Genomic DNA, 14912 nt, shown 5'->3' with positions numbered 1-14912 from the left:
AGGCATCATTACATACTATTACAGAATAATTCTGCAGAAGTATATGAAGGCTACTTGGTTGATCGATGTTACCTATACATAATGACAGCTACTGTATTTTCTCTTTGTGTACCACAAATATACTTTCTGTGTGTAGTGTTTTCCCTTCTTTCCATGGCTGTGCAGCTGTGGAGTTAGTATATTCAAGTAATGGAAATGGGGGTGTCAGTGAACCCCCCACATGTCCATATGTGTGCCTTACTACATAAACAGGGTATAGGATGCTGCACACTAAGTTGTAAACCATGACATAAATAAACTTTATAAACTAATTAGATGGGCTAACTAGAATATTTCTACATGTGAGAGCCAATACTTTTGTTTCATTTTAATTAACAAGAGAGTTCCAGTCCTACAACACTTTTCAACAGACGGCAGACTGGAATAATTCCAATAAATTAGTTTATGTGGTTACCAGCTGCCACTATTTGGCAAATTCACTGCAGTCTTTTCATCGTAAGATGTGTCTGTTCTTCTCTGTGACGTGCATATGCTTGAAGCTGAGGGCCTTTCCTTAACCCAAAACAGGACTGTAGGTCTTCTTTTGTATGTTTCTCTTGTCTTACAAGGTTAAAGTCATTGCCTTCTCTTTAAAACTACTGTACTGTTTTGTTTCAGACTGATACTGTTTGCCTCACTATATCTAAAGTTAGCCCCTCCCCCCAAAAAAACAACAACTAAGGTATGTTATTAATGAAATAAACGTTAATTTAAAAACAAAACAATGCCTAAGAGACTGACGTAACAATATACAAGTATTAAGTCACAAAAAGGAAAAGAAAATTCACATCAAAGTTTAACACCAAAGAACTCAGGATCTCAAATTCAAAATGAAACAGAATTTCACCATTTCACAAAAAAATGTGCTTTTAGAAAACAGCACATTAAATAGTACACTGATTGTTTTCATTAAGAAACTTTAAAAATAATTTAAGAAAAATTAAAAATAAACCACAAAATAGAAAGTACACAGGCAGCCAGATGCTGCCATCTTTGTGTAGCCAAAACTGTAACATCGTAGGTGAAATTTTACAAAACAGTTATTCCAACAAAATCAACTTATTAAATAGACTGAACATCCTTAAGAACTTTAATAGTCTGTTCAGTTTTTAAACTTTAACCTTATTTTTCAGAGATGATATACTACATAAATAAGGTCCTCTTTGATGCCATAAAAGCTATGAATAAAAAAAACTGCCTTTTTGAATTTTCTCTGTATTTTAAAGTGTTTTGTTGTAAAGCATTACAATAAAAGTTGAGCTAAAACAGTTGTCAGAGCTGAGCTTTATAGGTACATCAGGATTAAGAAGGCATCTGCACCACACAGCAAACTACATTATTTAATGAACATACAGTGAAGCAGAGACCACCACTCATGACTTAACAGACATAATTATTTGCCACATAATAAACTGATTTATCAAAGCATCTGCAAAGGCTCTACTGCTCATTTGTCATCAGTAATGCCTCTTACTAAGAATGTGTGCTCATTCAAGAGAAGGCAATAGTACAGAACAAGTCCCCATCTGTCCCACATCATGAAATAATTTTCCATGTCACGGTCATGCCAAAATTCCATTGTAATGTCAACGCCTGCTGTGTGTAGCAACTGTGAGTAGCGTGTGTGTGTGTGTCTGTGTGTGTTTTGGGGGGGGGGCACAAAACAAAAACTAAATATTAACAAGACATATTGTGATAATTAAGAGCAAAGTAGTTTAAGTACAAGTACAGTGAAGTCAGTTCTTTTCACAGAGGAATGTCCTGTGGGGCTTTCTATGAAGATAAAATAATATGCTGTTTTGTGAGCATATATGAATTTTATTTAGCTATCCTTAACCAGGTAAGGTTTACTAGACACAAGTCTTTTAATTTTTGAGATGGGGCAATAGATTGACTTTGGTGTGTTTGTCTGGTTAAACATAAAAAAAAAATAAGATAAATAAAATTAAATGGCAAGCTTCATGGAGGAGACACTGTGAAAGTCAAAACAAGGTTTACTATGATATTAAGCCAGAGGTCATTCAATACCTTTCCTATTAATATATACTGTCATTTCTAGGGGAAACATATAGGGCATATTTGGAATGGGTATACAGGACAGTACAAGAGTAATACTGCATCATTGCAAAAATTAATGAATATATATACTTTACAGAACAGCAAATTATATGACTCTCTCTAATCTATTTCACAAGATGCTAGACGCCAAATATAATCATAACACATAACACCAGTAAAACATGAACAACAAGAGGAATACGTATACAACCAGGTCTGTGTCCATACCTGAAAAATTGTGGAACACGTATTTGGGCACCTGAAACTACATTTCTGCTGTCTAAACCAGTACAAATACAGGAAAGTTAGCTGCACTGTCACAGTATACACCATGCTACATATGTGATGTGGGAATGCCAGCAAAGGCCTCAAGCTGGAATGAGGCATACCCAAGCAACATTAGGCCCTTCACAGCAAGGCAGTACAACAGAGGAAGACAGCAGCCCAGAAATGCCACCAGCATCATGAGTCACCTAGAGTGACAATAACTAGGGTTGCCATGTTGAAACTTGGTATAGGCAACACAAATAAACACACACACACTAAGCTGTCTACGGTAAAATAAAGTGCCAAAGCCTGGCACAGCATTACCAAGAGGACAAGCCTAGAGTGTCCAGGTGGTATGCTGTAACACTAGGGTACATTATGAATGCCAATTTCTGCAGTGTTAGAAGAAGTGTGTGTACTTCAGTACACAAGTAGTGCACATAACGCAGCAGAAAACAGGGAGAAGAGCACAACATATATACATGCAACCTCCAAAGACACATCACCTAGCAACACATTACAGGAAAACATATGAATCAACATACAATACAAATTTAGACAACAGTCACATCCATACATCCAGTATGTACTATATAAAGTGCTGCACACACTAAAAGCACAATTGTGTTGTTTTAGTGCATTGACACATGTACTGCACAAATACGTACCGACCTAGAGGCAGGTAAGGTGGAATGAGCATGGTTTAAATCTTTCAGTTGCCACACCTGTCGCTGGAATAGTACCCATCATCATGGATTATCACAATATATTGGTAAGTCCTGAACATGATTGTGGTTGACAACAGACTGCAAAACAAAGCCCAAAATTCTGCTTTATCAACCTCAAATTAGTATGATAGGGTGTGGGATATGTATGCACAGGAAAAGGCTACCTCTCTGTGTACTCTTGCACTCAACCACTCACTTTTAATAATATTTCGACTCTGGCCCATCACTATGAGAACAGTTCCTGTTCTTACAATAAGATCATTTCTAATGGGCAATCGATATCTAACAGTATTGCCTTTTTGAATCTGTGACAACCCTACTTCATAAGCATACTGCCTCAGTAATGAAGGTATCGGCTTCACAGCTCCATGATCCTGACTTCACTACTAATCTCATCTCAGTGCCTTGCTGGAGCGTGCATATTCCCCTCAAGTATGTACAGATTTTTTCCAAGTACTCTGGTTATCTCTCATCTCTCATAAACATGCTAGTTGATTTGCTTTATTACATTTTGCATAATAAATAAATAATTATAGCATTTAACCTTGATCTGTGGTCCAGATAATGACTGAAATGAGACCCAAAACATCATTCACTTTCCTGGCTAACAGATAAGCTAAATCTCCTAAAACAGTAATCCTAAGAATTTAATCAGTTGTTCTACACTATAACACCTCTTCCTGTTGTCTATCATGAGTTAACATACTGCACTGGTACTACTTCAACATTCAGATGGGCTAAACCAGCAGCTTATCAAAGATTGTAAGCAACTATGCATCTATGAGATACTAGTGTGATAATAACTCACTTTCATAAAAAAAAAACATACATAGCTAAAAATATAGCCTCAGGAAGGGCATCACCCACTATCTACTGCAATAGTCACTGTATGTTCTTTTTAAAATAAAGACCTTTGCTAGCTTACATTGTGGACAACAATGTTAATGTTAAAGACAGTACCCTGTTAAGTACTCCCTTCAGAATTTAACACACAGACACACACACACACACACACACACTAAGATGTGTTGTGTTATTCTCCTTTAACAATGAAACACTACACATTTTGGGCAAGGCCAAGGTGCAGAAACAATAGCAGAGAGCAGAATTTTCCTGGTTCAAGAAAAAAAATTGACCAAATATTTCTGAAGTGCAACATACAAACCTATAAAAAAGAGCAAACAATTTCCCCAGACAAGAATAAATAACACTGAACACAATTCTGCTTAAGTGCAGAATAAAGCATGAAAAACTATGAAAGCAGAGCCTAACATACTGATGACCATATATAACCAAAATAACTCAATTAAACCAATAGTAAATACTCCTGCTTACCATGGCATGTGAAGGTGAGAGGTTCTGGAAGACGATCACTTGTCACTGTAACTTTTAGAGTGGTGCCATGCCCATAACGCTCATTTTGACTAAGCACAGAGCTTTGAACATAACCCATGTTGGTGTGGCTGGTACTAGGGTAAGAAGACCGCAGGCTGCAGAAGAAGAACACAAAACATCAGGGCAACTCCTTTCCATTAATATTTTTTTTATACAAGCTATATAAACACTGATTTGCTCAAGATTCTTTAACCCTCAAAAGAATACTTTTCTGAAACATAAAAATTAAAAGTAGAAAGAGTTCTCTGAATGGATGCCTATCTGTTTAGATTATGTATATCATGTTTAAGTTAATTACATTAATCTAATCAATATACCACTATGGTGGTCTAAAAATAGCATTTCACAGACATGAACTTCAGAATATCATAAATCATAACGTTGTCTCCTGTAATGGGGCTCACCTCCAGATCTTGGGCCCATAACGTTGTTCAGTAACATTCTTTTGGGGATATTTTAAACATGCAGCTACTAAAGATGATATTCAAAGTGCAAGCATGTTCATTGATAGGGATGAGCACAATTTATACAGCTATGGATATTAAGAGAGAAAGTCAAATTCAGGACTTTGGACTTAAACATTTGAGAAGCCTTTCACTAAGTTGTAATTGTATGTTTAAACAGCAATCAGTGATTCATAAAAATGGCCAAGAATCCACAGGAATCAGTAAACTAGGCTAAACTTCACCATAGCTTATTATCAGCCACCCCATGCTGAGCAAGCTATTGTCCCCAGCTCAAGGTACAGTTGGGCAAGTTTTATTTTTTTCTATTCTCAACTGCAAAATACAGAATATTACAGAAGTCTTGAAACTATCAGTAGCTGCAGAACGTATCCAGAGTAACAGCCTGAAAATGTTTTCAGTGCACAAAACTGACATCTGCTAGTGTCGTGATGTGCAGTTCTCAGCAAAAGTCAGATTACTGACCTAGTTCAAACACTTAGCACTAAGTGTATGTCAATTATTTTTTTTTAATCAGACTTCCTCAGTTAACTGTGAGAATTGTCATAACTGTCACTTGTGCCAAACAGCAAGGTAATTCTGGACTATCAGCAGAAACGATCTGCTGTGGTCACAGGATAACTTGATGACAGCTTATCAGTTGAACCCCACTCAGTGATGTGATACAGCACCATCACTGAATTAACATTTTATCAGCCATGCAGCCACATACAGTGGAAGATGCCAGATATTTCCCAGGAAAAGAAATACATGTAGGCAGTACAGAAGAGCAGCAGCTTTATTCCCACAGGAAGCAACACATAGGCATGTCAATCTACTTGCCCATAACTTCTAAGAAGCCTGCAGGTCAGACTGGGGTTACCACAGGTTGCAAACAGCATAAAGTATATGAGGAATAGGTATGCCGTACTTACTAGAGGACCTCACAATATTCTGTGATGTGCAGCAGCCCAGAGAAATTTGCGAAGGTCAGGGACTCTTGATAAATTTGCAGGCATGCAACTGTCCCAACAGTCCCTCTAATGTTTGCTCCCTAGTAATGCTACCATGTAAGGCTGTAAGCAGGCATTGCTTATGTAATATTACTGTCCTCTGCTGTGTCCTTGTTTCTGCTACCAATGTATTCACAAAGTGGCATGCTGGCTGACTGGCAGAAAGTGATTTGTGAATGTTTTCCTTCCCCAACTTTAGTGTCTGTTAGTAGGGTGTGTACATAGGTTGCCCAGAATCCATACCAGCAGTTTTACAGCAAATATGTACAATTACAGATCATTAAATGAAACACATTTCATGTTATCCTCAGTGGGGGATACTCATGCTACCATCTACCATGCCATAGTTTATTCATATCTGTGTGGGAAGGGATACTAGATGGACATTTTCATCCCACAATATAGTTAACCTTCTTCCACGTTATTTTTATCTTATAACATCACCTAGATGTTTAGTACACAGAAACCCTTCAATGTCCTTCTTTTTTAATTTCCAACTCTTTCAGATCATAAAGGTCCCACCATTTTTTTTTATAACTTCTCCAAATCTTTTGGGTTTCTAATACCATGATGGGAATGGACCCCATTTGTAAGTCAAAGCATGATTAAAGTTCATGAAATTACTACTGTTTCAATCTTTGATGTCAGCCAAAAGTGCTCCTCTCAGCACCCGCAATGTGCCCAGTAATGACTTTTTCTGCAGTTTGTAAAGTTACATGTATTGGTAACATATCTAAATATGACAGTGGATTCTTTTTTATAAGACCTGTTGATCCATCTACTATTAGAACTGTCTGGGTATCTTTCTTCCACATTGCTCTCGATTCTGCCTGCAAATCTTGACATTTTATAACTTTGTGTCTCCCTGTACGCAATATACTGTAGTCACTGGGTGGAGCGATTTCAATGATCAATGCTACTTTTGTCTTCTTTTCATGGACCACTATATCTGATTTTCTCACATCTATATTTTGAACTGTTGGTAACGGGTAATCCCATGTGATGTAGACCATCATTTTCTATGATGCTTTGTGGTTCATTTTTCCTCCCCAGTACTACAGTCTTGCCACATTATTATGCCTTTCAGTATACAATCCTTCTGCCATTAGTATGTCACAACCAACAACAAGGTGTGCAACTGTTTCCAGTTCTGTTGTACAAAACCTACTTTTGCCTGTTTCTCCATGTTTAATGGACTTTGTAAACCAATGTGTACATAGCCCAATAAGTTGGGCCACCAATATTAACCTTTCATCTTTTGGTTTGAATTTGGCTCTCCTTAACCATTCCTGCATTCGATCCTGATCAACACCAGGTTCTTCCATAAGTTTTCTATGCTTGCAACTATATTTATGCATTTTTCACATTTTTTCCCTTTTCCTCTTTGAATATCATAATGTTTCAGAAAGAAATTTATCACTACTTGAATGCCACAGGCTTAACAAAGATTCTGTGGTTTTGACTGTTGGTGTCCACCCACAATTACACATCCTAAGATTGTGTCTTGCTAGAGTTAGTGAAATTATATAAACAGTTAAACCAAAACTCTTTTCAGCTGCAAACAACTGTCATTTGTCTTTTTAGCTATTGAAGAATCAAATGTCAGTCACAAATGAATGACCAGAACTGGCAACTTTCACACTTAGCAAAAATTTGGGAGAGGGTCTGGAATTTTTTTAAGGACTATAGTTTTGAACATTTAACAAAAGCCTATTTTTTTTCACTTTTCTGTATAAAAAAGCAGTTGCACAGTAAGGCTGTTATGAAGGGGGCAATTTCCCAGGGCACAGAGTGTTATGGGGGGCACCCATAATCGAGAATGCTGCATTTTGTTTTCTGTACCAACATGCCAGTACAGAAAGGAACTTGACTGCAGCATTTTTTGAAGAGATGGGGATGTGGATTGGAGGCCAATCACACAGTAAGTGAAGTTTATTTTTGCCATTTATTTGAGAGCTGGGGGGAAAGGAATTAGTGGGATGTGACTGGCAAATTTACCATAGCAAGCTTCCTACCATAATCTAAAGATTTTTTTCACTTTAGTTGAGAGCTAGATGGGGTGTGGATTTTCTGGTGTGTGACTGATGTATTTACTTTAGGAAGCCAACCAGCGTTCAAGAGCTGGGAGGGTGGGGCACAAGTTCATAGGACCATCACAGAGTACCAGATGAGCCAGTTATGGCTCTGCTGAACTGAAAATGTAAATGGACCATGTGTGACTTTTACAAGCTTACAGTATGCACAAATCAGAGTAATTCATTAAAACGGCATACATACTGCTTTGACAGATTTTAATAGCAAGTATTTTTATAACTGTAAATAAATGCAGAAAAAAGCCCTACCTTATGATGTGCAGGCTATGTCATATTATAGGCAGCCAAACTTCATTTTGTAAAGACAAAGAGAATGAAAAATAAAATCATTTCAGTATGGCAGTCCTCATAATGAGCATTTTGGGGTACATACAATAAGAAACATGTAGTGACTGTGATGAATTAGAAATACATAGAGTACCGGGATAGGAAGGCACTTATTTTTTTTAGAGAAGAATGGAATTTTATTTAAGACTGCTCAAGCCTATATGCGCTGTAGAGGAATGCAGAACAGACAATTATCCTGCAGAGTTACTGCATTACTTTGTTTTCTGCTATTTTGTCCATTGTGTCCAGTGTGTAGTAGCAGCCCTCCATTTGGCCCAGTCCCTTCTTTCGGTTAATCATTTATCTGAAGTGGCTCCATACTAAAATTAAGATTCACAATCCTGATCCCCAAAAATACTAAAAAAAGACCACAAAACAAGATAACAGGGAATACTGAACATCATATTTCTTAATTTTTTTTTGTAGTGGGGCTAGCCACACAACACCCCCCACACCAGAGATGTGAGAGGACAAGCCCATCTTCCTCACCAGACAAACTTATATGTACCGACTTCAAGATGAACGTAATTTGGAGAAAATGGAATATTCTGAGAAACGTCAGTCTCACACCTGGTATATGCAAGTAAGTACTTTTGGTTATTTAGTCTTGGTGTTCTGGGACTCAAACTAACAAGTCTCATCATTTCATATGGTTACCATCCGAAACCTATCCTATCTGCTGGATTACTAAACAAAACCACTCAAAATGCTGGGACTTCTAGGTATGGACTCACTTTCTGAATAACTGTCTAGAACTCACATGAGTGCTGTGGCTTTATGTTTGACTTGTGGTATCAACAAATTTCATAACCATTAAGTAGCCAGCAGCATATTGTTGATGGTGAGTACTGAGCCTTGCAGTTATGTTGCCTAGCAACAGCATGGTCAGAATCCTAGGGCACATTTTGAGTAATTGGTGAGGCTGTACATTTCTCATACTTAAATGTAAACACCTCAAGACATGCAGACCACGGATGTAGGGTCTTTACAGGACAATGCAAAATATGACAGTATCATCCTTCATATACACCTCAGAATCTAGTCAGATCATGAGAAATATGAAATTAGTTTGCAGCTTTATTTATCATACATCATAAGTTATACAGAAAAGGCATGTTTGGCCTACAGAAACTGGTGCTCTACAGTGATCATTTAATGTTTTCTCCATAGCTTTTTACCCACTTTTTGCCCAAATGAAATGCACATATGCACATGGGGGCACATAAACGTTCAAATACAAACACACCTAGTAATTTGGTTCTAAAGGAAATAAGGCATAACTCTACACAAAAAGTATCATCAAGTGGGTTTTTAAAGTAATCAAAACTTTGTAAAATCTCACACACTGCCGATCTAACAGTCAGAACTGATGACATTTTGAATATTAGGATTTATATAGTGTAGCACAGTCCAGACTCAGGGTTGCTGTTTCTGAGCCTGGTTGTTGTTTGTAATAGTAAACATTTCTGTAGTGTTTTCTGCCTAAAATAATGTAGCTAGTGGATGTAGCATAGTCCAGACTCAGGGTTGCTGTTTCTGGGCCTGATTGTTGTTTGTAGTGGCTGTTTGTTCTGAGCATATTTTCCAGACCATGTTGGATTAGAAAGGGCAATTCTGCACTCTCATGAGATGATTGTGCTGATTAGTCCCCGACTGGTAAGGGTTAGATGGTCTAGGGCTTGAAGTAAACACGTCATTGGTTCCTTTGAGCTTTTTTAAAGTTGTTTTAGGTTTTAACCTTCTGGCATTTAATATCCATCCTTGAGTGCTCTGCTTGTTTGTTCATCGCCTGGCACCACGGACTGCCGTGCCATTGTTCGCCACAGCCAGACAGATAATTTTGACAAATTTTCCCTTAGATACAGCTGCAACAGTGTAGTTCCTCATTTTTAGCACATTTCTGGGCAAAGAGGCTAGATTTCTGTGTTACTAGAATCTTCTATTTTTTGTGTTATTTAAACCCTGCATTTTAGCTGATTTGGACTTGTTTGTACATCATGTATCAGAGCTGCACTGTTTTAAACCCATTTCAAGATATTCCAGCTACAAATTTTCCCTTAGTAGCACTTGTGTGATCATCTAGTAGTACTCCCCTTGACTTTCCACCCTTTACCCCCTTAGCTCTCTCTGGCCTATCTCCCTCAGATTCAGACAAATATTGATGGACAATTCCCTACAGTTTCTCCTATCAGTCTGACTGATATGGGCATCCATTCCTGAGACAGTGTAGCAACTGCTTCATGTACACGGACAACCTTCTACCACTACCACCTAAGAACACAATTTGTGAGAGATGCAATTACATTAAGAACCTAGAGTCGATGCTCGCTCTCTCTCTCACAAGCCAGTATATCTGGCACTGAGAAGGTTGTCAACACAAACACCACACCTCAACCACCACCCACACCTACACAACAGACACTCGCATATGCGGCGGTCCTCAAAAAACAAACCCACACAAGAGAGACCTCCTAGGCAAAAACACACGCAAAGTACACTGCCCACCACACCACACATAGTCCACACACCTGTGTTTCACAGCCACTAAGGTCTAAACATAAACTCAACATATTAGTCTAAGGAGACACTATTGTGAGACACACAGATGTGCCCCTCACCAGGCTGGATAAGTAGAAGGTCACGGTTAGTTGTTTGCCAGGTGCCACAATCCGCCATACCACCCATGCACTCAAGTCTCTCAACAACAGGTACTGTTATGATGCTGTCATAGTCCATGCTGGCACGAATGACTTGAGACGTACCTCCCTGGACAATATGAACAGACACATGATCAAGCTTGCGGAATATGTGTACCAGGCAGGTATGTTCCTAGCCTTAAGCAGCATTCTACCATTACCCAGAATGATGCCTCAATACAAACAGAAAATGATTGAGTTTAACAATTGGCTTAGTTTCTGGTATCATTCCAAGGGGATCCAGTACCTGACAGCCTGGGAAGACGTGATCAACAGACCACAATGCTTTGCCAAAGATGGCCTGCATTTGTCTTCCTTGGGCTTCAGGCTTCAGGCAAAGGCTTTTGCCTCCCCCTTAGTGCCTTTTATAGGCAATGCCATGAGGTCAAAACTACCAACATGAACATTTCATTAAAATGCAAATTAAAGGTAATGCTGCTAAACTCTAGGAGTCTAAACATGAAACTGCAAGTATTTTTAACCCTGGAAGATGCTGACATTTGTGCAGTCACAGAAACCTGGTTCAAAGCTGCAGAGAGCACCCCAGCCATACCAGGTTACTCATCCTATCATACATTCAGACCCCAAACCGTGGGCAGCAAAGCAAAAGGAGGCAGAGTTGCAATATATATATTAAATACATACACACCACCAGGCTGGTCAAACAGTATGACACACAGGAGGCACTCCAGGTGCAGTTGACCATTGACAAGACCCCTATTTAAATCACAGCTAGCTACAGGCCCCCAACTTTGACTCAAGATGCCCACTCCACCTATTTGGACCTCTTTATCAAGATTCAACCCTTTACCCTGATTGTGGGTGACTTTAACTATCCATCCATAGACTGGAAAAACTACTCATGCCAAAACGCAATTGCCAGAGATTCCTTGATTTTGTCACTGCCAATCCCTTGGGCCAGCTGGTCGACAGCCCCACAAGAGGTGATAATATTTTGGACTTGGTATTAACCAACATGAGTAACCACTACAGCATCCCTACAGTGTCATCCCTTCCTGGTAAGATCTGACCACAAAGCGGTCACTTTTGAAGTCACCATCTCTCCTGACCCCCCCCCTTCAGTTAGGGTCAAACAAAAAAAAACTTCTCCAAAGCTGACTACAACCTTCTGAGGGAAGGTATAAACAGTTTCACAGCCCCCTCCCACTCCCCTTCCATAGGAACTGGCACATATGTCCAAACCTAGACCAAAGTGCTATACAAGCATTTATATAGCTACATGGAATCAGGAATACCCAATAGGACAAAATCCTCCTCCTCAAGGAAGAGTAAACCTGTCTGGCGGACATCTGCAATAAATAAACTATATAACAAAAGGAAAAAACCTGCTGTTCATGACCAAGAAGGAGCAGGTACCTAATTGGAAGCAAGCTCTCCTTAGCCTGAACAAACAAACACGAGCACTAGTGAAATCCCCCAAAGCAAACTTCAAGTCCAAACTAGCCCCATCTACTAAAGACAATCATAAGACCTTCTTCACATGTCTGCAATCTCAAAGGAAGCATTCAGATCTGCTCAGAACTGGTGGTCAAGGACACCATATACACAAACGCCATAGATATAGCCAACCTGCTGGCGAACAGGTTCAGTGAAAACTTTACCCCTCTGTCCTCCCCAATCAGTAAATTAGGACAACGTCAGCACCTGCCCCCCTCCCATTAACTCTAGGGAGCAAGTCATCTCTGCCCTCTCAAAGGCCAAATATACAGCCTTCATGGGACCCGATAACATCCCAGGCTGCATCCTACATGAGCTCAGGCAGGAACCTGCAGCACCACTAGGCACCCTGTTCAACAAAAGCCTGAGTACCGGCTTCATCCCAGCCGAGAAGAGGACAGCCATTGTCATCCCTTTGCACAAACGTGGAGCATCCACCAATCTAGGAAATTACAAACCCATCAGCTTAACTAGCCTGGTCTGGAATCTGGAAGGCCATGGATCGGATTATCATGGACCTCATTAACAAGCACATTGGCAGCCTCCAAACACTTGAGCACACACAGTTTGGTTTCATCAAGGGGAGGTCATGCCTGTTAAATTTGGTTGACTTCTTTGAGACAGTCACCAAAGTCTTGGATGAGGGGAGGATGGTGGACACAGCCTACCTTGACCTGGTCAAAGCCTTTGATACTATTCCCCTCTCAGGTATAATGGATAAACTCTCTCAGCTAGTCATCAATCTGTATGTTACCAGATGCGTAGCAAACTGGTTCACTGATAGAATCCACCTAGTCAAAATGGGGGAAGCCAACTCAAGCAGTAGACCCATAACGAGCGGTGTACCCCAGGGATCGGTCTTGGGACCGATGTTGTTTGGGATATACTATTCTGAGATGCAGGCCAAAACCAGTGGCCTATGGCTGACCAAGTTTGCAGACGACTGCAAGCTTGGCCCTGTTATCAATTCCCCTAGTGATGTGGACATCCTCCAAGAGAATCTCAGCCAAATGACTAGTGCCAGAAACATGGCCTCAAACTGAATGCCAGAAAATGTATCACCCTCTTCAGGGAAGAGTGACATCCCTACAAATTATCACATTAATAACAAGGTCCTAAGCATGCAATCAGTTATGAGGGACTTGGGCACCCAGGTTGATAGCAAACTAACTTTTGACCACCATATTGCCTCTGTTGTATGGAAAGCTTTCCACATGGCCTACCTCACTAGTAAGGATATTTCATCCAGAGACAATGAGGTCATAACATCCCTGTATTCTTCCCTTATAAGGCCTACTATTGAGTATATCACAAAACACATGCAGCAGTTGGAGAGACCACAGAGGTTCCTCACCAGGAGAATCCAGAGCCTCAATCATCTACCTTACACAGATAGGCTAAAAGCCCTGTTCCTCTACTCAGTCTCATACAGACTCAAAGGTGACCACTTTCTGGCATACAAAGCAATCTCATATCACGCCTTGATGGGACTGCTGCTTATCCGCAAGTCAAGCTCCACTCGAATAACCCACACACGTGACCTCAACCTGGTCTGTGACATCAATACAAATTGTTGGTGGGACAGATTTATGCCCAGAGACTTCCCCTTTTGTGGAATAGACTCCCTTTCCACATAAGGCAGAGTACCTCATTAACCCTTTATAAGAGCAACCTAGATAACTGGATGGGGAACTGAAAATACACCACTGGGAATCTACCCGTGTCCCTGCTGGGCAGGCGCATCAGGTGCTGACTTGTTGGAACGTGGGCCAAATTCTTGGCTAGGCTTGTAGGGGCCTCAGGGCCAATAGCCTAGTACGTTCCTATGAACCTATAAGAAAATAACAGTTTTGGCTTTCACTTTATCAGCTTGCTAACATGTATACAAAACTGTCTTTCTGAATTTCATCTTTTCAATTGTTGAAAAAATCAAGACTGCAGGAATTAGTCATTCACTAAGAAACACACATTTTGTACTGATGCGTATGTAATCCTTTTCCTCAAGTGTATTTACTGAGTGCATTTTAATGCTAGATAGTGGTTCACTTGTCAGAACATACAAAAAGTATTCTGATCTATAACCGCTAAGGGAAAGAATAGGTAATTAGTGTTACACAACTGGGCATGACAACTTAACTACACAAATCTTAGAAATATTCACCACTGTGCTTTTGAACTCATATCTCTCCTATAAGCTATAATTACTATGTCTGCAGAAGCCAGACCTTATAAACTTGTATGTGAAAATAAATAAGGCACATTTACCCAAACTGTGACACATGCCATTTGGTTCAGTAACAGTTTCTTCTCTGGAAAGATGAATAAATCCCACTCTGCTTCTGTTCCATTAAACTGCATTACTTTACTTACAATCTGGCATCCTTTTGGCAATCAG

At 39.7% G+C, this 14912-nt stretch overlaps 1 protein-coding gene across 1 annotated transcript in view; it reads right to left on the bottom strand.

The window, feature by feature from the left end:
* Positions 1-14912, bottom strand: part of PIK3C2B (phosphatidylinositol-4-phosphate 3-kinase catalytic subunit type 2 beta) — a 1063900-nt gene that overhangs the window by 783512 nt on the left and 265476 nt on the right. Inside the window, exon 4 of the mRNA XM_044076750.1 lies at positions 4428-4582. Coding sequence (XP_043932685.1) covers positions 4428-4582 — 155 coding nt within the window. The remainder of the gene's footprint in view (positions 1-4427; positions 4583-14912) is intronic.

The sequence above is a fragment of the Protopterus annectens genome, chromosome 7.part0 (assembly GCF_019279795.1).
Source record: "Protopterus annectens isolate FY-2018-M chromosome 7.part0, PAN1.0, whole genome shotgun sequence".
NCBI classification, from domain to species: Eukaryota; Metazoa; Chordata; order Ceratodontiformes; family Protopteridae; genus Protopterus; species Protopterus annectens.
Note: the sequence above shows the minus strand (reverse complement) of the source record. Positions and strands in the feature narration are given on the sequence as shown.